Below are 23,077 nucleotides of genomic sequence, written 5' to 3' on the forward strand. Positions count from 1 at the left end.
AAATGCACATTTATTGTGTTACAGATATACGCAGAGTACACAACATAACAATAACGTAATTCAGAAATTGTTCGAACCGACGACCGTCAGTCTCAGTTCATGTAATGTTAAGACACATGCTGAATTTGCGCATTTTCGCCAAGATCCTGGGTACCCGCTGTACACTGGGACGGGCAACGGGTGATAAACAGCGTACACCTCTTACGGCGAGACAGGCATACTGTACACAACTTAGCTCACGGCACGTGTGTTGTTTGACGAACGCAAGCATCGCACCGGCGCTTAAACGTGTGCCGCACGCAGAGCACTATCCGGGTGTCAGAAAGCATCAGAAAGATTGTGATACGTCGATGGTGAGGTTTGTTAAAGTGTGCAGTTCATGACGCGTAGTCAAAGATGGAACGTTAATCGTCAGACATACACTTAATGTAAGACAGTGCAGGAGGTAGTGTCCATAAAGCACACGAATGTACAGAGAACTCTTTCCCAGCGGGCTTCATCGTAAGTGGATACTAACTGAGGAGAGACGGGGTCTTTCACGCCACAGAGCGCCAGCCGAGGTTCCGACCAAAGGCATGTGCGAACACCAGGCTTTGAGGAGATACTGTTGAATCGTGTGGCCGGTAAACCAGCAATAAGCTCCCGTCAACTTGACTGTGAAACCCACACTTCGAAGGATGTAGTTTGAGGAGTACAGTTGGAACAGGCATTACACCCCAATTACATAGAGTGTGTGCAAACACTTGGACCAACGGAATTTGAGCCCCGCATTCATTTCTTCCAACGTATTGCCCACCGTAGTGCTGTAGTGCCGAACTTCGGAGAGATTCTATTGTTCAGGGATGAGACCTCACTCACCTGTGATGGTGTTTTCATCATCCGCAGCAGCGATGTCTGGAATGACAACAATCCCCATGCCGCTGACATCGGTCGCCACCAGCAACGATTCTCTGTCAACGTATGGGCAGGAATTGTTCAAGATCACCTAATAGGACCTTATTTGCTGCTTCCCCGCTTCCGCTTTGACTGGTCCACGTTACCTGCTGTTCCTGCGAGATGTGCAGCTACATATCTTGAAGACTATGCCCGTTTTTACTCGCAAAAGGATGTGGTTTCAACATAACAGTGCACCATCCCACTCCAATATTAATGTCTACAGACACCTGAACAACATGAACCATGACCGTTGGACTGGAAGTGGAAGTCCTATGGCCAGCGCGATAGTCAGGTCTCATTCCTCTGGACTTTTTCCTCTGGGGCTACGTTAAGATGCTGGTGTATGAAACCACGTAAAACCTGTTGAAGACGTACTTGCGAGAGTCCAAGCTGCTTGTCTCCTGGTACAACAGACACAGGGGATCTTTTAGAGGGTTCTGCAGAACTTCATGCGCCGTTGCTATGTTTATGCACTGAAACTGACGGTCGTGGCTTGAACAATTACTATGAGCTACGTTATTGTTATGCGGTGTGCGCTGTGTGTGTTCGTAACACAATAAGTGTGGATTTCCGACCATTCGTTCCCTGTCTCAATATAATTGGTTGTGGACCCACCGTCGCCCGTTTCAGTTTGACCCAGAAGATTTGTGACACCCAGTATTTGAACATTTATATAACCTCCTCTGTTCGATGACCTGTCGAAAGCCAAACATTTGGTAGATCAAACGGAATGTAACGTTCATTTGTCTAGGTAGGTTTATACTCTGCTGGACAATATGCAAAAATGCGGAAATTTAACACGGAGAAATTTGGGGGGGCTGCGACACATTTCCTTCTTCAGAACAACAGGTACACAATTATTGTCCCGCATCCAGCCGTCCTGATTTAGGTTTTCCGTGATTTCCCTAAATCGCTCCAGGCAACTGCCGGGATGGTTCCTTTGAAAGTGCACGGCCGACTTCCTTCCCCATCCTTCCCTAATCCGATGAGACCGATGACCTCGCTATCTGGTCTCCTCCCACAAACAACCCAACCCAACCAATTATTGATTTTAACAAATCATAATGGAATCAAGTGCTCCAATTTATTAGATGACATTGAAGTATGTAGTTTCTCACATTTTCACGTAGTGAATGAATACGCTCATAGTTTCATCATCAGGGAAGTCATCGTAATACAGCAGCAGCGATCTCGATTTTGATGCACGCCATTGAACGTTTTTGCTCCTTTCCTGTTATACTCCCTGTACAAGAGACACAGTACTTTAGAAAACGTAATTGAATTTCTTCAGTGGGGTAAGCAGTTTATAAATATACGAGCCCGCCTGTTGCAGGGAGCAGACATAAACGCGCTGGACAAGGAGCGCCGGTCGCCCCTGCTGCTGGCGGCATCCCGCGGCGGCTGGCGCACCGTGCACAGCCTCATCCGGCTGGGCGCCAACATACACCTGAAGGACGTCAACCACCGCAACGTGCTGCACCTCGTCGTCATGAACGGGGGCCGGCTCGAGGAATTTGCCGACCAAGTCATAAAGGTTTGCTTCCAGCTCACGTTTCGTGGCGGTCTCTGAGTCTGCGACATCGGATCTTAAACGATCTTATGGCCAAGCGGTTAAAGGCGCTACAGTCTGGAACCGCGCGGCCGCTACGGTCGCAGGTTCGAATCCTGTCTCGGGCATGGATGTGTGTGATGTCCTTAGGTTAGTTAGGTTTAAGTAGTTCTAAGTTCTAGGGGACTGATGTCCTTAGAAGTTAAGTCCCATAGTGCTCAGAGCCATTTGAACCTTAAACGATCTTAACCTGCTGTAGAATGAAATTTTCACTCTACAGCGGAGTGTGCGCTGATATGAAACTGCCTGGCAGATTAAAACTGTGTGCTGGACCGAGACTCGAACTCGGGACCTTTGCCTTTCGCGGGCAAGTGCTCTACCATGTGAGCTACCCAACCACGACCCACGACCCTTCCTTACAACTTTACTTCCGCCAGAACCTTCGCCTACTTTCCAAACTTCATAGAATCTCTCCTGCGATGCTCACGAAGTAGCACTCCTGGAAGAAAGTCATGGCTTGCCACAGCCTAGAGGATGTTTCCAGAATACTAGAGCACTTGTCCGCGAAAGGTAAAGGTCCCGAGTTCGAGTCTCGGTCCGACACACAGTTTTAATCTGCCAGGAAGTTTCATATCAGCGCACACTCCGCTGCAGAGTGAAAATCTCATTCTGGAAACATCCACCAGTCTGTGGCTTAGCCATGTCTCCGCGATATCCTTTCTTCGAGGAGTGCTAGTTCTACAAGGTTCGCAGGAGAGCTTCTGTGAAGTTTGGAAGGTAGGAGACGAGGTACTGGCACAATTAAAGCTGTGAGGACGGGGCGTTAGTCGTGCTGGGGTAGCTCAGTTTGTAGAGCACTTTCCCGCGAAAGGCAAAGTTCCCGAGTTCGAGTCTCGGTCCGGCACACAGTTTTAATCTGCCAGGAAGTTTCATATCAGCGCACACTCCGCTGTAGAGTGAAAATTTCATTCTAGAAGCATCCTTCGGGCTGTGGCTTACCCATGTCTCCGCATTATCCTTTCTTCCAGGAGTGCTAGTTCTGCAAGGTTCGCAGGAGAGCTTCTGTGAAGTTTGGAATGTAGGAGACGAGGTACTGGCAGAATTAAAGCTATGAGGACGCGGCGTGAGTCGTGCTTGCGTAGCTCAGTTGGTAGAGCACTTGCCCGCAAAAGGCAAGGGTCCTGAGTTCGAGTCTCGGTCCGGCATATAGTTTTAATCTGCCAGAAAGTTTCATATCAGCGCACACTCCGCTGTAGAGTGAAAATTTCATTCTAGAAACATCCCCCAGGCTGTGGCTCAACCATGTCTCCGCTATATCCTTTATTCCAGGAGCGCTAGTTCTGCAAGGTTCGCAGGAGAGCTTCTGTGAAGTTTGGAAGGTAGGAGACGAGGGACTGGCAGAATTAAAGCTGTGAGGACGGGGCGTGAGTCGTGCTTGGGTAGCTCAGTTGGTAGAGTACTTGCCCGCGAAAGGTAAAGGTCCTGAGTTCGAGTCTCGATCCGTCACACAGTTTTAATCTGCCAGGAAGTTTCTTAACCTGCTGTATTTCGAGTACAACGTGTATTTCTGTATATCATCAGCAGCATTCGAGCAACAGTTACAAGGGGTGGACAAAAATATGGATACACCAAACCCACAACACACTGCGATGCCAAAAACGGCGTAGGAAATCCGTGGGTGTTCAAAACAGCTTCCAGTCATCTCACAATTGATAAATATAGCTCCTGTATGGTTTTCAATGGAATCTTATACCATTTTTCCTGCAAAAACGGTGCGAAGTTCAGGTAAAGATAGTGGTGGTGGATAGTGATCAAGCACCCCTCCCTCCAAAAGGCTCAACAGTATTGAGATCTGGTGACTGTGGTAGCCAGGGGAGATGCGACAGTTCATCCTCGTGTTCACAAAACCAGTCCCTGACGACCCGAGCTCCGTGAACAGGCGCTCAGTGGTCTTGGAACACAGCATCACTTTTGGGAAACAAACGTTGTACGAGGGCTATGCCGAAAGTTTTTAGCAGAATGTGTGACAAAAAATTTATTTGCAAACAAACGTTTACAACTTTTCAAGCTTCTTTTGGGATGTCACTTAGTGCACTCTCGTATGCTGCAATGGCCTCTTCATCTGATGAAAACCGCTGCCCTCGAATTTTTTCCTTACTCTTAGGGAACAGAAAGAAGTCACAGGGGGCCGGTAAGGTGAATAGGGGAGATGGGGTAACACTCGCACTTTTTCCTTCTCCAGAAAGCCCATCGTTCTGGCAGCCCTGTGCGCAGATGCATTGTCGTGATGCAGCAGAAGGTGCCCACTCTTGGACTTTCGATGCTGTGACTTCCATGTGGCGATGACTTTTGGAAGACAATCGTTCACGTACCATTCAGCGCTGACCGTACGACGTGTGTCCAAGGTCACAGAGGTGAGATGCCCTATCTTTGTGAAAAAAGTTGCCACCATCTTTTTTCCAGAGCTTTTGTGGGTGGTTCCTCCCCTGGAAAGCACCACACAGAAGACTGTCTCTTCGTTTCAGGGTCATAATGGTAGACCCACGTTTCATCACCTGTGACGATATTGTAGGTGTCTTGGGACTTCTCTCCATTGAATTTTTCGAGCATGAAACGAAACCAGTCGTCTCTCGCCTCCTTTTGGTTTTCTGTCAGGGAATGTGGCACCCAACGGGCACATCTCTTAGTAAGGCCTAAGTGACTATGAACGATGGTCTGTGCTGCTGTTGATCAAATATTTAGGGTCCCTTCAATGTCTCAAAATGTAAGATGTGGATCTTCTTTGATAATTTTCCTCACAGCATCAATGTTTTCATGAGTCACAGCTGTTACTGGCCGACTGGGACGAGGTTCATCTTCAATTGACTGCCGACCCCTCGAAAACTCGCGAAATCAATTTCCAACTGTGGCCATACGAGGTGCATTCAAGTTCTAAGGCCTCCGATTTTTTTTCTCCAGACTGGAAAGAGATAGAAACATGCGCATTGTTTTAAAATGAGGCTGCGTTCATTGTCAATACGTCCCAGAGATGGCAGCACCGTACGGCAGATGGAATTTTACCGCCAGTGGCGAGAATGAGAACTGTTTTAAATACTTAAAATGGCGACGTTTCCCTTACTTGAACAGCGTGCAATCATTCGTTTTCTGAATTTGCGTGGTGTGAAACCAATTGAAATTCATCGACAGTTGAAGGAGACATGTGGTGATGGAGTTATGGATGTGTCGAAAGTGCGTTCGTGGGTGCGACAGTTTAATGAAGGCAGAACATCGTGTGACAACAAAGCGAAACAACATCAGGCTCGCACAAGCCGATCTGACGACATGATCGAGAAAGTGGAGAGAATTGTTTTGGGGGATCGCCGAATGACTGTTGAACAGATCGCCTCCAGAGTTGGCATTTCTGTGCGTTCTGTGCACACAATCCTGCATGACGACCTGAAAATGCGAAAAGTGTCATCCAGGTGGGTGCTACGAATGCTGACGGACGACTACATGGCTGCCTGTGTGGCATGTTGCGAAGCTATGTTGACGCACAACGACAGCATGAATGGGACTTTCTTTTCGTCGGTTGTGACAATGGATGAGACGTGGATGCCATTTTTCCATCCAGAAACAAAGCGCCAGTCAGCTCAATGGAAGCACACAGATTCACCGCCACCAAAAAAATTTCGGGTAAAAATGATGGTGTCCATGTTCTGGAACAGCGAGGGCGTAATCCTTACCCATTGCGTTCCAAAGGGCACTACGGTAACAGGTGAATCCTACGAAAATGTTTTGAAGAACAAATTCCTTCCTGCACTGCAACAAAAACGTCCAGGAAGGGCTGCGTGTGTGCTGTTTCACCAAGACAATGCACCCACACATCGAGCTAACGTTACGCAACAGTTTCTTCGTGATAACAACTTTGAAGTGATTCCTCATGCTCCCTACTCACCTGACCTGGCTCCTAGTGACTTTTGGCTTTTTCCAACAATGAAAGACACTCTCCGTGGCCGCACGTTCACCAGCCGTGCTGCTGTTGCCTCAGCGATTTTCCAGTGGTCAAAACAGACTCCTAAAGAAGCCTTCGCCGCTGCCATGGAATCATGGCGTCAGCGTTGTGAAAAATGTGTACGTCTGCAGGGCGATTACGTCGAGAAGTAACGCCAGTTTCATCAATTTCGGGTGAGTAGTTAATTAGAAAAACAATCGGAGGCCTTAGAACTTGAATGCACCTCGTAGAAGGGGAAGCTTCACCAAAAACACGCAGCAAAGAAGAATGGCATTCTTCGGCATTTAAACCCTTTTTATAACCGTAAAAAGTCACGGCGCGAAAGTCGTGGCGCGACAGCTCCATTCTGCACCGTCTCTGACTCGGCACGGCCTGTGCTTTCTTACTGCGCTGTGGGGGGATCACCGCTAGCCACTAGCCAGGGGCTGCGCGCGCACGTCCCAAGATCGAAAAACATCGCTCTTTCGAATGAAAACAACCCCATTGTCCTCCGCCTTACGGTTTACGGGCTGCTAAAAACTTTCAGCATAGCCCTCGTACCATGCGATGGGCCTGACCAACCAAGATGGTCACATAATCCCTGGCAGTAATGCGACCTTCCACAGTACCCATGGGGCTCAGAGAATACCACGACATGGCCGTCCAATCACCGAACACGCCCCCCCCCCCCCTCCCCTATGTTACACTCTTCTAACGTGAATTCGGCTAGAAGTTGGAAACAGTGTGAAATTAGATTCAGCCAAGCAAATGACTTCCCTCCATTGCTCCACTGTCTTACTGTTACGGCCATTTGCATCACTTATGAGTGGTTTTGGAATTCCAACTCGCCCTCCAATTCCGAGCTGACCGGGCTCCCTTCGAGATGTTTTGATGCTGACAGGATACGTAAGTATGGCATTCAGCTCTGTAGTGATTTTTGCCGACTGTCAAACTATTATTTTTCGTCAGAGCCTCTTCAATGACAAAAATGTTCAAATGTGTGTGAAATCTTATGGGACTTAACTGCAAAGGTCATCGGTCCCTAAGCTTACACACTACTTAACCTAAATTATCCTAAGGACAAACACACACACCCATGCCTGAGGGAGGACTCGAACCACCGCCGGGAACAGCCACACAGTCCCTGACTGCAGCGCCTCAGACCGCTCGGCTAATCCCGTCTTCAATCACAGTTTTTCCCGATTACTCAATACACACTTTCGTCCGCGTTGTGACATAGAAGATGATGTTTTTCCGCTTTGCCTGTATGCGGTCTTCGATATGGTGCCTCTTGAAACCCAAAACACTTCGACTACCTTGGTTATAGAAGCACCCACACGAGCATCAACACTCTGCCCTCATTCAAATTCACTTTGCTCCGACATACCACACTCACAACTCAACAACACTGTTCTGGCCTCGACTGACACTTGCAACATATTGAGGACGCTGCACACGTGCCGTTCGTGGTCAAATACAACAGAGCAGCCTGCAGGCTCCGGTAGCATCTGCATTTACGTCCAAGCATGCATTTCTCGTGGCCTTTCCGTACTTTTGTCCAACCCCGTAGTCCGTGCAAGTCTGTAATTAATACTGGCAGTCGGATAAAGATGTTTGTTACAGCAGCGAGGTAAAACAGTCATCAAAGAACACTGTAAAAAATTGTTTTCTATAAACGAGTCTGACAAATGTATAGAAGCAATATCATGTGTGCCCTGTAAATTTACCGCGTCAAAAAATCACAAGTATCGGAGAGATATTGCACTAAACGGCATTCATTATACCGAGGAACAGTACGGTTACCGGTATGTTTGTGTTTGCAGTGTCTAACATCGTAAATCCCATCCAACAAATATGAAGATAGCTGAGAATACTCCCGATATGTTTTATTTTGACTTATGTTAAATGAATCGCACATCGGTAGGAACAGCAAGGTGTTTTCTGCTGTCAAAAGATGATATTTTCTATTTCCTCGTTGCTTATTTCCTGAATAGGAATGACGTCTTTATTTATAAATTAGGAACTTTTCATGACAATACAGCACCCGAAAAGCGGATCCGGTTAGATAAAGGGACTGGAGTCAACAATGCCTAGGTAGCTGCTGTACAACTAACAATAACAACAGCACAAAAGTTGTCAAGCATCATCAATCCGTCAGTTCTCTTGACTGTACCGTAAAACTGAATGCTGCATTGTTTCACGACTCCTCTAAGTCGCCGCGAAGTAGTTTACGGAAAAGTACAAAGCTACAGCGATTGTTAAAAGTATTCTAGCACCACAATCCGTGTCCTAAGACGTATAACAACTGCAAAAAGTTTCATTTTACGGCATAGGCACGCATCGATCCACAAGGCTGAAAGAAGTTGTTCAGTAGTTGTTCAACACTCCTATTGAAACTGAAGGAATCTAACAGAAGCTGTTCAAGTGTGATTCGCTGACTAATGAAGCGTCGGAAACAACTGCAAAGTTTTGACTAGATACTTTAGACAACTGCTAATTCCATTAGATAAATTATCGCTTTTTGCAGAGATAGTACCAATACCAACTTCGGAGGGCTTCATAGACATGGCCAGCGGGATGTGTTTCACCAAATTAAAGAAGAACTAGGAAAAAATGTAGAAGGAATTGGATGCCATGCCCATTTTCTCCACAATACTAAATCATGCGTTGCTGGACTCTTAAATGTCGACATTAAAATAATCGTCATGAAAATATTTAATTATTTTTCAACATACACGGTAAGGACAGAGAAGCTGAAATTGTTCTGCTTATACGTTGATGTCAATCATTTGACTCTTCTGTCACACTCAAAAACAAGATCACTGTCGTTAATACCCGCAGTTGAGAGAATTCTTAAGCTTTGGATTCCATTAAAACAATTTGTGGACTCCGAAGACAGGCCACCTAAAATAATTTCAGATTTTTTCAGCCATCCGATCATTGAAATTTATTTCATGTTTCTGCAGTCAAATTTGGCTCTGTTTGAAAAACAAAAAGTAATAAGCGTTGAGAAGAATAGTGTCTCGATAGTTGAAGTTAGAAATTTATTAATCGACACTCAAAGCCGTCTGGACGAAAGGAAGAATGATAGTTTGTCTGAATAGAATGACTAAATTAGAAATGGATTAAGTCTGAAATCTATCTGCGTATTACTTTTCTAATGTAGAGGCGTCTTTTCGTGTTCTTCCTGTTTATGTAAAGCGTCATAGAGGCGGAAAAGCTTATCAGACCTATCAGTAGCTACACGAGTGCGGGTAAAAAAATCACATTGATGATTACTAGCAGTCTACTGAGAACGACATGGGGCTGAGTTCCTTGACACGATACTGCATATCTATCTCAGCAGGTTAACATGTCTCTTACTGGGAAGAGACACAAAATAAGGGAGGGTATGTAACTAGGAAACAAAAGAAAAATTCGGAATAGGAATTAAAATCCATGGAGCGAAATAAAAACTTTGAGGTTCGCCGATGACATTGTAATTCTGTCAGAGACAGCAAAGGACCTGGAAGAGCAGCTGAACGGAATGGACAGTGTCTTGAAAGGAGGATATAAGATGAACATCAACAAAAGCAAAACGAGGATAATGGAATGTAGTCGAATTAAATAGGGTGATACTGAGGGAATTAGATTAGGAAATGAGACTCTTAAAGTAGTAAATGAGTTTTGCTTTTTGGGGAGCAAAATAACTGATGATGGTCGAAGTAGAGAGGATATAAAAAGTAGACTGGCAATGGCAAGGAAAGCGTTTCTGAAGAAGAGAAATTTGTTAACATCGAGTATATATTTAAGCGTCAGGAAGTCTTTTCTGAAAGTATTTGTATGGAGTGTAGCCATGTATGGAAGTGAAACGTGGACGATAAATAGTTCAGACAAAAAGAGAATAGAAGTTTTCGAAATGTGGTGCTACAAAAGAATGCTGAAGATTAGATGGGTAGATCACGTAACTAATGAGGAGGTATTGAATAGAATTGGGAAGAAGAGAAATTTGTGGCACAACTTGACTAGAAGGAATCGCTTGGTAGGACGTATTCTGAGGCATCAAGGGATCACCGATTTTAATACTGGAGGGCAGCGTGTAGGGTAAAAATCGTAGAGGGAGACCACGAGATGAATACACTAAACAGATTCAGAAGGATGTAGGTTGCAGTAGGTTCTGGGAGATGAAGAAGTTTGCACAGGATAGAGTAGCATGGAGATCTGCATCAAACCAGTCTCTGGACTGAAGACCACATCAACAACATGTAACTAGGAGTAACGAAATTAATAAAAGTCAATTGAGACGGATAATTTCCGTGTGTTTACTAATACTTGTTGCCGTATTTTATGGTCTTTAAGACGCTATGGACTATAAGACGCACCTTAATATTTAAACAATTTTTAAAAATATATTTTTACCATTTTTATTATTAGATTACAAAGCCAGACTAAAAATTCTTGTTTTCCTTTAAAATCCCTGAAAATCGTCATTTGAACTTTTTTATTCTTCTTCCTCTCCATCGTCATCGTTGTCTTCTACATATGTAAGATAGTCTTCACTGCCATCGAGAGCGTTACTTATGCCACACTTCTTGAAAGATTTGACGAGAATATCTTCTCTCACTCTAAACCACGGCAGTTTTATCCACTGACGCATATTTTTGATTACAAGTTGTTTTAAAGCTCCCTTCGGTGTGAATTCATATTGTGTTTCATGCATCACCCATTTGTTCCATCCGTCTCTCATACACACTGTAAATGGTTTATTTATTGAGACATCAAGAAGTTGCAATATTGAAATAAGTCCTCCTGGAATAACAGCAAGCTATGTATCTCCCTGTCTCAGCTTCTCGTTCACAGAATTTTTTAAATAACTACTGACTGATCTTGCACAAGAAGAGAACTCTTCTTTAATAAACCACCTTTCCTTCTCTCCCACACTTTGTTAATCCATAATTTCATACTAGAGGCTCATCCAGTTGGGGGTAATTCAGAAAGTTTTGGCATTATTTTGCGCTTGAAAATGATCGTTGGATTAAGTTTAGTATCGTCAGCATATCATGAAAGAACAACTGTCTAGTGCATTTATTTCATGTCCGCTTGTTTTTATAGTAACAGCTTTAGCTCCTTTCATGGCAACAGTTCTGTTAACACTAAATTGAAGACGGCACTCAAGCAAATATTGCCCGCTTAAGTGACGCTTCCGAAGGGATTGGAAATCACCTGATCTGTTGACATATTCATGCTCGAGAGTTTTACTTATAATGTATTTATTTGTCGAAAATAATGAATAATGAAAGTAGATGAATGTACAACTTACGACATTATGAGTCGAAAGTCATAAAACTGTTTTTGGAAGCTGTTTGAATGTTTGATTTATTAAGCACAGCACAGCAGTAATGTTTACAAAGTGTATTTAACTGTCAAAATGGTGTTCACTAAACATGACTGTCATTTATATTTAATTCAAGATCATCATTATCATCGCTTGAGGGCGTGGTATTGATAATAACTTCGTCGATGGTTATTTCCTTTCAAATGGTTCAAATGGCTCTGAGCACTATGGGACTCAACTGCTGTGGTCATTAGTCCCCTAGAACTTAGAATTACTTAAACCTAACTAACCTAAGGAAATCACACACACCCATGCCCGAGGCAGGATTCGAACCTGCGACCGTAGCAGCAGCGCGGCTCCGGACTGGAGCGCCTAGAACCGCACGGCCACCGCGGCCGGCGGTCATTTCCTTTATTCCATTTTGTGTCCAATACTCTTGCTCTAGCTGGTGCACTTTCCTGCATTAATCTTGCCAGTTCTGTGCAGTAATTGAAAGGAAATCAGCATTAACAAGATTCTGCAATCTTTCCTTCGACATATCACCAGTGACATTGTTCTCCCTGAAATTGTGTTATATTTTGGCCCGTGTAAAATCTGTCGGATTTAGATCGCAGTTGCAGGGCGGTAAATGGACTACTTTTTGGCCTCTGCTGCCAGTTATCTTATACTCGACGTACACTTTCACGGCTGATTTGTTTTTCTTTATTTTATCTAGCAGTTCAGCGTTCCTCATTGAGTCGTTGCAGTTCAGTTGACTGTTTCGCGACCACTTTGACATCGTAATCCTGAAATAATATTTAGTAGGCGTTCTGTCTAACTTCCTGCCGTAGTACGGCACATTATACATACAATCACTGAATTGGGTGGAATTCCATACACTCACTGACTTGGGTGGAATGTTAGGAACCACCATGTCTGCAACTTGTCAAGAAGTTCACAAGTTAGTGTAAACAATTCCTTGCATGAAACTTCCCGATAAATCAAAACTGTGTGCCGGACTGGGTTCCCATGTTCGATTCCGGGCCGGTATACAGATTTAATTTGTCAGAATATTTCAGTTCGGCGCACACTCTGCTACAGAGTGAAAATTCATTCTAGTTTGTTGCACTTGCAGCAAGTGCTTGCCGAATGTGTCATGTCGTGCAAGTTTTTCTCATGCTTACAGAAGTTGTGTGTGTTCCGTGCCGGCGCGAAAATATCAGTTCCGAAAAAGAGAATGGCACAAAGACAGACGGGTCGAAACAGATTTAACATTGGAAACCCTAAACGTAATTGGCACCACCAGTCAGGGAAGAACGAAATGAATTTAACAACCAAATTCTTTCGCCAGACAGGCAAATAAAATGGCAGTACAGATGTTTTTAAATTTGAGCTGACTTTTTAGTAAACATAAATGTGGTAAAAGTAGTAAATACCGCTGGCAAAAATCGAAAAGCGAATAAAAGGCAGTCTCTTGGAGAGAGAAGCTGTGCCACAATTTTGTTTCCTGTTATCGAATAGTTGTTTATACAGTCGACAAGAGAGGTTCAAAATACGACGTGCTCAAAGTTCTTAATCCAAGTGAAGTCCGTTGATTTTAGATAATTGAGTAGTGTTTTCTGATAACATTAATAGGTACCCCTCTAACATTGTCCTATTTTTTATTTTTGTGTTTCGTAATGATTTTTATTCATTAATAATAATACAACAACAGAGGCGACTGCTCTGGTTTCTTAAAATGACTGCACTTCTGCAACAAGTACCTGAAGCACGTTCCTGAAGTAAACTTGCCCAAGTGACTTGAAGAAGTAAACCTGAGCAAGTTTTTGTTCTAATGAAGCACTTAGCAAGTGCTTACAGAAGTTACTTGCTATAAAAATAAAGTGCATTCATAACTACTTAAGGATTGACAGTTCGGAAATAGCACAGGTGAGCGCGGGACAGAGTTGCCAAGTCCCGCACGGAACTCTCGCGTAATCTCATGTTTTATTCAACTCGCTCACACACACTAACTATTAGATCTTTAAATGTGGAGCCGACTGTAATTCGTTATGAAATAGTTTCACTATGTGATGGTTTCATTTTTATTTTTTCTAAATGTCTACGTAGACAATAAAACGACAGTTTACAAGAAACAACTTTCCGACGACGTTATCAAATTTTCGACATGCGAAAAAGTTTCTTGTTATTGAAGTTAGGTGTACACATTATGCGAATGAAATGTCAAGAAAACATCAAATTTTCATCTGTTTCAAACCTTAGTTGTGTCGATGTCGCGCAATCATCTGCTCGCGTACAGTAGCGATAGGCAACAGATCTCTATATTTGTAAACACCTGATATATTTCTGATATGAATCCTTATTTCCAACACAACAAAAAATAAAATAATGTTTGTTTGGTATCTTAAATTGGGCAACATCTATTATGAGAAACAAAAACACTACAAAAACGGCCAATGTATTGCAGACATTTTGTATATTGCAATATGTATGCGCAGGTTGAATTCTAGAAATGTACTTTCTTTAGAATTAATATCTGATAATGCCGCCATATTAAAATTTCAAAACTTAGTGTGAATTAATTTTGCTATGCCAGTACTTACAAGTGCAAACTGCGCATTCCAAATGTGCAGCTGAATCCGTTTGTGCTGCATCTCTGGGTGCATAATGGTAAAACTCCACTGACATCACTCTCGTCGCTATTACAGACACTTGAAATTTCGCTGTCACTATTGTCGTTTAAATAGATAATCATCTCTTCCACTGAAGTCTCCAAAGCACCTTCATCCCGCCATGCTCTTTCCGTAATGTTGTGTGTGTGTGTGTTTGATGGCTTTCATCCAGTCTTCAGAGGTAACATGAGTAATAGCTTCTTTAGTGCGTGCTTCTACTGCGGAGAGCGTAAATTATGGGTTGTTCCTGGCAACGTAACCTTTAATTTGGACCCATATCAACTCTATAGGGTTGAAGTGGCAGTGGTACAGTGGCAGCCGGACGATTGTACGCCCATATTTTTTGCCAGTTCGGCGATTTCATATTTTGGAAATTGCGGTTTATGGAAATTTATTTTTTACATAAGCTCGACCTTCTTAAGGTCATGAGACACATTTACGTTACGACGCTCAAGCTAATCATTTCCTCCTTTCGCTTTGCCATGGTAGGTGCTTTGTCAACAGCAACTGAATCATATGGGGCATTGTCTAAAACAATTGTTGACGGTTTATCTAGGTTGGGTGTTAAGAGTTTCTATGAACCACTTTGCGAATGTAATGTGGTTCACATCTTCATGATAATCACTTGTCTTCTTCGATTTAAAGAGAAGGAGACAGTTTGGTAGGAAACCTTGCGAGATGCCTGCATGCAGTAGAATCAATCTGCCCCACTTACCAGACGGCATCTGCATTGTTCCTTTAATCGTGTTGTGTGCCCACCCCTGATTACCTACGTGACCAGAATTAACCCACGTTTCATCGAACCAAACAAATTCATTAACATTTATGCTAAATGTTTGTCTTAAAAACCGGCATCGCCATGCAGCAATATCCTCCCTTTCCAATAGCTTACAGCTGCAAAATTGTCCGTAGTGAAATCCTGCGTAGTGCAAAACTGTGAATTATGATGTTCGATTGCCCTGAAAAAGCCCTGATCCTTTAAATGTGACCAATAACTTCGAGAGTGTGGGATGTTCCTTTCTGCGATAATAATCGTAAAGATGACGACGAAAGGTATCCTCTGCAAATGAACAGTTCCTTCCTAATTTTTACGACAGTGTTTTTGTTGATATTCAGTGCTGCTGCCGTTCTGTATACTACCTTGCTAACGGAGCGTTCTCCCTACCACTTCCGTTGCAGCTGTCAGTACTAACGTAATTTTGAACAGACTATCGTAATAGACTTTCGTAATAGTTCGCGTCTAGGAGCAGCATGACGTTCACAGCGCTCGGAGGCAAATGATTATCTTTCAAGTAGTGATGATTTTCTCCGCTTCTAGCAGCACTAGCGAAATTGTCAAGTTATCGTGACCAAACAGTACTTGCGGAGATATAAAAAGCTAAACTTACATTTTTTCGTGCGACTATTTTTTCGGCCGACTTTGCTTTATATTATCGATATGAAAATTGCTCAAGATATAATTTTCTATTACTTCGATTAACAGGAACCAAAAAGTTGTACAAGATGGCCTAGTTTTGTTTCTTTCAACAGAATATTGTCGAACATATTATGCATCAAATTTGCCGAAACCTCAAGGATGTACGTACGATAGTTCCGCAGTAGGTTCAAACAAGTGAATATCTCGGAAATACTATATTGGCGAAAATAAAGCTTACCCAGTGTTCATTGAAACATGTGAGAATGTTTTCAGAAAATTTCAGAAAAATCCTTGACCATGATGTGGGAGCTTTTTCCGAAAGTAAACCAACTGACATACAGGGTGGTCCACTGATCGTGACCGGGCCAAATATCTCACGAAATAAGCGTCAAACGAAAAAACTAAAAAGTACGAAACTTGTCTAGCTTGAAGGGGGAAACCAGATGGCGCTTGGTTGGCCCGCTAGATGGCGCTGCCATGGGTCAAACGGATATCAACTGCGTTTTTTTAAAAATAGGAACCCCCATTTTTTATTACATATTCGTGTAGTACGTAAAGAAATGAGAATTTTTTAGTTGGACCACTTTCCTCGCTTTGTAATAGATAGCGCTGTAATAGTCACTAACATATGGCTCACAATTTTAGACGAACAGTTGGTAACAGGTATGTTTTTTTAAATTAAAATACAGAACGTAGGTACGTTTGAACATTTAATTTCGGTTGTTCCAATGTGATACATGTACCTTTGTGAACTTATCATTTCTGAGAATGCATGCTGTTACAGCGTGATTACCTCTAAATACTACATTAATGCAATATATGCTCAAAATGATGTCCGTCAACCTCAATGCATTTGGCAATACGTGTAACGACATTCCTCTTAACAGCGAGTAGTTCGCCTTCCGTAATGTTCGCACATGCATTGACAATGCGCTGGCGCGTGTTGTCAGGCGTTGTCGGTGGATCATGATAGCAAATATCCTTCAACTTTCCCCATAGAAAGAAATCCGGGGACGTGAGATCCGGTGAACGTGCGGGCCATGCATTGCATGCAATGGTGTTACCAGTTTTTACTCAGTTATATTTCGGCTTTAACTTCTGTCTTTCCTTTTCGTTCTCGAAGCGATTATTATTATTTCTGTTAAGATTCCCAGGCAACAGACAATGCCAAGAGTTCGTGACAATCGGCGGTACAATATGAAAGAAAACGCAAGGAGGGAAAAGCTGTTACGGTCGTTAAGTACTGTTTGGCGTTAGCCTTCTAAGTTAGTAGTCTGCTTGTATATCTGAGGCACATATTTCGATGGTTTGCGGGTGACTCAGTTCCTGCTTAATCAAAAGTCAATGTCAATCTGCGCCGGCCGCGGTGGTCTCGCGGTTCTAGGCGTTCAGTCCGGAACCGCGCGACTGCTACGGTCGCAGGTTCGAATCCTGCCTCGGGCATGGATGTGTGTGCTGTCCTTAGGTTAGTTAGGTTTAAGTAGTTCTAAGTTCTAGGGGACTGATGACCACAGATGTAAAGTCCCATAGTGCTCAGAGCCATTTGAACCATTTGAGCCATTTGTCAATCTGCACTTGGTGGTTACGTGAATCACGCTCTTGATATAGATTACAATTACTGCATAAAAACTAGTTCTTAAAAATTGTTCGTTCTTCTTCTATAAATAACGAGTGTACTCCTTTCCGTCGAACAGGCACAGTCCAAATCTCAGCTGTTACAACTGCTGAACGAGAAGGATAACACGGGATGCTCGCCTCTGCATTACGCCAGTCGAGAAGGTCACATCCGGAGCCTCGAAAACCTCATACGACTTGGCGCGTGCATTAATCTCAAGAACAACAATAATGAAAGTCCATTGCATTTTGCTGCGAGGTGAGTTTCGTCGCACTTACAAAATATGATTTTGCTTTTGCGCCATTTTTATTTTATTTTCTTTTTTATTATTTTAGCCATGAGGCTTCTGAGTGGTTTCGTACGGCCCGCCTTCCTCTATTATTTGTCTACCCTACAGCTTTTACCCTCTGTTGCTTCCTCTAGAACCGTGGAAGTGGTTTCCTGATGTCTTTACACATGTCGTGTTATCATGTCCATTATTCTTGTCAGTGTTTTCCATAAATGTATCTTCCTTCACCGACTCTGCAGAGAACCTCTTCATTACTTATCGTATTAGTCTACCTAATTTTCAGCTTCCTTCTATAGCACCACATCTCAAATGCCTTGATCCTCATTTTTTTCCGATTTGCCTATAGTTTACGATTCACTACCATTCGATGTTATGGTCCAAATGAACGTTCTCACAAACTTCGTAACATGTTATTTAGAAGTCTTTTATAGCCTCTATAACATCTAGATTTAGAGTGGAAGTCCCTTACTTTCGTTTTCTTTTTTAGTGCAAACTGGAGAAACCAGTTGTATTCCTACAAGTACTGACAGGATCTCTCACAAAATTCAAGTCAGTAGGAAGACTATGAGTGCCAGCCTTTGATGTATCAGTTACAAAGCTTGTTGAAGAAGTGTTTCAAATGGGAGCTGAAATGTGCCAGTTCTTCACATGTATTCAATACACGATATTCCTTTTCCGAATTTCTCCTTGGTTTCCTTTTCTGCTTGCTTGCTTACAGGCTGAATAACACCTGGGATGGGGAAAAAACCCTGTCTTGTTTCCTTCACTACTGTTGCTTCTCTTTTACATTCTTACCACTGTAAATGTTCTTTCATTTCTGGGCAAATTGTAGATAGCCTTTCAGTCCCTGTGTTTCATCCCTGATACCTTATGGATTTCAAAAATTGCTTTCCAGTCAATATTGTCAAACATTTGTCCAGAACCGAAATTGGTCTTCGCTGATTTCAACTTTTGCCAGCCTTTCCACTGTTAATAATTCATGTAGGCATTTTGCAACCATGACTTAATAAACTGTGTTATGTAATATTGCCACCTGCCAACATCTGCCTTATCCTGAATGGAATTAAACAACAGAAACTCCAGGTAGGGATATCAACAATGTAAGAAAAGATAGATTGCTGCTTACTGTAAAGTTGCTGATAGACACAATTAAAAGACACTTATTACAAAGCTTTTGGCCACAGTCACTGTCAGAAAAAGAAAGAGAAACACACACCATTCGTTAACACAAGCAAGCACACCTCACATATAAATCACCATCAACTGCGGCAGCTCGGTCCAGAGCTGCCAGGATTGGTGGGCATGTGTGTGTGTGAGCTGTGCTTGCTTGTGTGAATGAATAGTTTGTGTTTCTCTTTCTTTTTCTGACAGTGACTGTGGCCAAAAGCTTTGTGTACGTGTGTTTTAATTGTGCCTGTCTGCAACTTAACATGTCATCTTTACGGTAAGTGGCAATCTGTATTTTCCTACATTGTGAGATTGAATTTACGTGGAGACTTCAGAAAGTAAGTTAGACATGTTTTTCCATGCTAAGACTCTAGCACAACAAGAGTGGCATATTGTCAGAAGAGAGAGCATCTTACAGGTATCCTGCAGAGACAGTTATGCTGCAATACAGACAACAGGTGCATCACAGGCTGTGAGTGAGATGACACTGTAACTGTAAACACACTCCAAAGTTGAAAAATGTGAAACAGTATGATTCTTGTGGACAAAATGTTTAAATTGTAGACAGATTTACCATGAAATTCTGGTTGTGTATGGATTGAAATTAGTGTCACATTCAGCCGCAGGGAAATGGTGCCAGCTATTTGACCACAGACACTGCAACTGTAAACACACTCCAAAGTGTGGGAAGGAATGGCATCAACCCCAATCGCAGATGACAGTATCCAGACAATCACTTTGGCAAGCTGAAAGGACATCTAATGAGAAAGAGATTTTCCAATGATGAGGGCATTCACACAGAAGTTCTCAGATGCCTCTGAGACCAAAGAGCGAAGTACTATCATTTATGAACTGCACCTTTGGTAGAGTATTCTGACTGTTCCTTACAGAGACTTGGTGACTACATTGAAAAATAGTGACACGTATTTTAGCCATTTGATGTGTAACACAGCATTCAACATTGTTGCAGTTTGCAAACTGTAATGTTTGCTGATGATGCAAGCATACTATCATAGGTGCAAAATAAACATTACTAGATACAATTCAGATTATATAGGTGCTGGAGTACAAATTTTCTACAGCAGATAGCTGTAAATCTCTTTAGTTGCTCATGTTATGCCACTTAAAACAAGCTTAGCCTAACTGGCCTTTAGTAGTGGATGCAGACATTATTGTTCGTAGCTACATTAAATGAAAAACTGAGTGTAAAATTCCTTGTGGTCCAGCTTGGAAAGTTAAAATTGAGTCAATACATTGACACACTTATCACCAAGCATGGTTCAGCTTGTTTTGCTTTTAGAAGAATCCATCTTTGTGTTGACCTAAAGATAAGATAGTTGGCTTATTTTTTTAACTTCCACTCTCTATGATCTAATTGAATTATCTTCTGTGAGACTGCACCTAAAATACCAGTAAATGAAGTATTTATTTAGTAAAAGTGAGCAACAAGAATATTGTGTGAAGTAAATAACTGCATAGCTTGCTTCAGGGATTGAGAATCTTACACTCTCCTCTGTTACTGATGATAAAAATCCATTTCAGTTGAGCTGTGCTTAGCACAAAAAATATCTCATGTAGTCTTTGCCTCATTTTCCTCAGTTTAAAGTGGTTTTAGGTATTATTGTGCAGAATTATTCAACAAGCCCCCACACAACATTCTAACAGGAAACAAAAAATTGCGACTTCCTATCTTATCAAAAGAAAGTTAAAAACATGTTTCATTAGCCATTCCTATGAATTATCTGATTAACAATGTAGGAAAAGACAGAGTGCTACTTACCGCAAAGAAGACATGGCAAGTTGCAGACTGGCACCGGCATCTTCAGCTGGGATCTGGCCAAAAGCTGTATGTGAGTGTCCTTTAATTGTGCCTGTCTGCAGCTGGATGTGTCACCTTTATGGTAAGTAGCAATCTATCTTTTCCTACATTGATGATATTCCCATCTGATGTTTCCATTGTCTGAATTATCTGATTAATTAGATTCAAGGACCGCATATTCATGTTAACAGTGTCAACACACACTATTTATTGTAATATTAAGTTAATATTAAATTACCAACAAAGGATAAATAATAGCTATTTAATATAGCTTAGGAAGCAGCAGATTTTTTTTTTTTTGCGGTACCAGCTCTCCTTCTAATTTTATAGGTAAAATTTAGCTTGGGTAAGAACATACAGTGCAAAGAAGTACAGTGGCATTTAATTGTTAATGCAATGTACGGATTAAGTTTCTGTGATTTGCTCATCTTTTGGAAATGTGTACCTTGACTTATAGCATATCCTTGAATGTCCTCCTCCTTAATGGATTCTGCAGAACACAATGACAGAATAAATATGTTAGTTAATAGATTACACCTACTTCTAAGAGTGATATAAGTAATGAATGTACAAAGAGTACCACGATATCACACAGGTTAGAAATAATCCAGTGAATATAACTAGTGGTAGGTCATAGCAAGACCAATGGTGGCAGAATAAGGCAGTATAATGGCCAGTGTACACTTGTATCTACATTTACTTTTACATTTCTTGAAACTTATAGTGCACTCACAAAAGCACTCTGTCGTCAGGCCACAAGTGGCCCATCGGGACCATCTGACCGCCATGTCATCCTCAATTGAGGATGCGGTTAGGAGGGGCATGAGGTCATCATACCGCTCTCCCGGTCGTTATGATGGTTTCCTTTGACCGGAGCCGGTACTATTCGGTCGAGTAGTTCCTCATTTGGCGTTATGAGGCTGAGTGCACCCCGAAAAATGGCAACAGCGCATGGCGGCTGGATGGTCACCCATCCAAGTGCCGGCCACACCCGACAGCGCTTAACTTCGGTGATCTCACGGGAACCGGTGTATCCACTGCGGCAAGGCCATTGCCCAAAACTTATAGTGAAGGAAGCAAAAATGAAATGAAGTGGTTGGTGGGATGTGGCCGCTACAAATGCAGGATGATGAAGGGTGAGAGTGAGGGGCTGTTGGGTGCCCAGGAGCACTAATAAGACAGCATTTCGATTTAAACATTTATTGTTTGGTTCTATAATTGAATGATCGCTATGGCAGCAGCAATGGCATGCATTACTGGAAAGCACTGAAACATCTGCATCAGCAGTCTCAAAGATGACAGCAGAGTCAGGGTGCCAGCACAGCAGATGTGGCACACTGCGAGGTAGCTGGCTCAGCTGGTGGCTAGTGTTGCCTGTTCCACAGTGATGCCCAACACCACGACCATGTGATTTATTATGGTGCACTTATGGACCTCGAAGATAGTGCCACATTAAGCTCCCATCAGCTCTGCGTGGGGTTTGGTGGTTTTGCAGAGCTACGTCATGGCCTCTAATAGAGGAAGACCATGGATGCTGGTGTCAACTCGCAGATGCAAGTCAGGAGGGCAGCAGCAGCTAGCACAGCTCCTTGGAACAGCAACAGTTAAACATAGCACCAGACCCTATATGTTTGCACCCAACGAGCAGATGGTACTAGGCTCCAAGTTCTCCAAGTTGTCTCGGCAGCAGAGCAAAACATGGCAGCTCGTGATGGATTAAGTCCAGCAGGCCAGACAATAGTCATATGGTAAATGGTAGGCAGTGCATCATAAGTTCTGCCTTAGAACTGACTCACTACTACTGTGTAGAGAAAGGGCTCAGGAGCATGAATATTTGTAGCTGTCTGTCAAGAGCCATGACATTATTCCTGGGTGAGGATGATGAGATGTGGCCTGTTTTCTGGGTCAATTACCACTCTTTATCATGTCACAGTGCCCCAGTCTTTCGTTTCAGGCTTTCAGCTCATTACTTTCTGCAGTGTCAGTGTGCTGAAAGCTGTTCCTGTGTAGTTTTTATATGTTGTTAATCCATTGTGTGTGGTTGGCAAAATATTTTTGATTGGCAAAATGACAGTATGCTCTCTTCACTGTGAGGTCATATTGCTAAATTGGTGATTCAGGAACCCTTCTCGATCAAAGTGTAGCTATGGGATCTGTTGTGTGGCACACTATTTGTAGTATCAACTCTCCTGTCTGTTTCACATTCTGTTGCACATATTGCGCACAAGACTGGCTTGGCGTGCTTCTGGGCAGGGAGAGACTCCAAAAATTTTACATTCACCCAGAGTATCTTTCTGTAGAGCAACAGAAGGAAAGGGAAAGATTTTATCTATGATTTCAGTACAGTGTT

General features: G+C 42.7%; 1 protein-coding gene across 1 annotated transcript in view; it reads left to right on the forward strand.

The window, feature by feature from the left end:
• Window positions 1-23,077, forward strand: part of LOC126434155 (transient receptor potential cation channel subfamily A member 1) — a 222,678-nt gene that overhangs the window by 36,453 nt on the left and 163,148 nt on the right. Inside the window, exons 7-8 of the mRNA XM_050090453.1 lie at window positions 2,270-2,470; window positions 17,532-17,710. Of these exons, the coding sequence (XP_049946410.1) occupies window positions 2,270-2,470; window positions 17,532-17,710 (380 nt within the window). The remainder of the gene's footprint in view (window positions 1-2,269; window positions 2,471-17,531; window positions 17,711-23,077) is intronic.

Source organism: Schistocerca serialis, chromosome 1, assembly GCF_023864345.2.
Source record: "Schistocerca serialis cubense isolate TAMUIC-IGC-003099 chromosome 1, iqSchSeri2.2, whole genome shotgun sequence".
In the NCBI taxonomy this organism is placed as follows: domain Eukaryota; kingdom Metazoa; phylum Arthropoda; class Insecta; order Orthoptera; family Acrididae; genus Schistocerca; species Schistocerca serialis.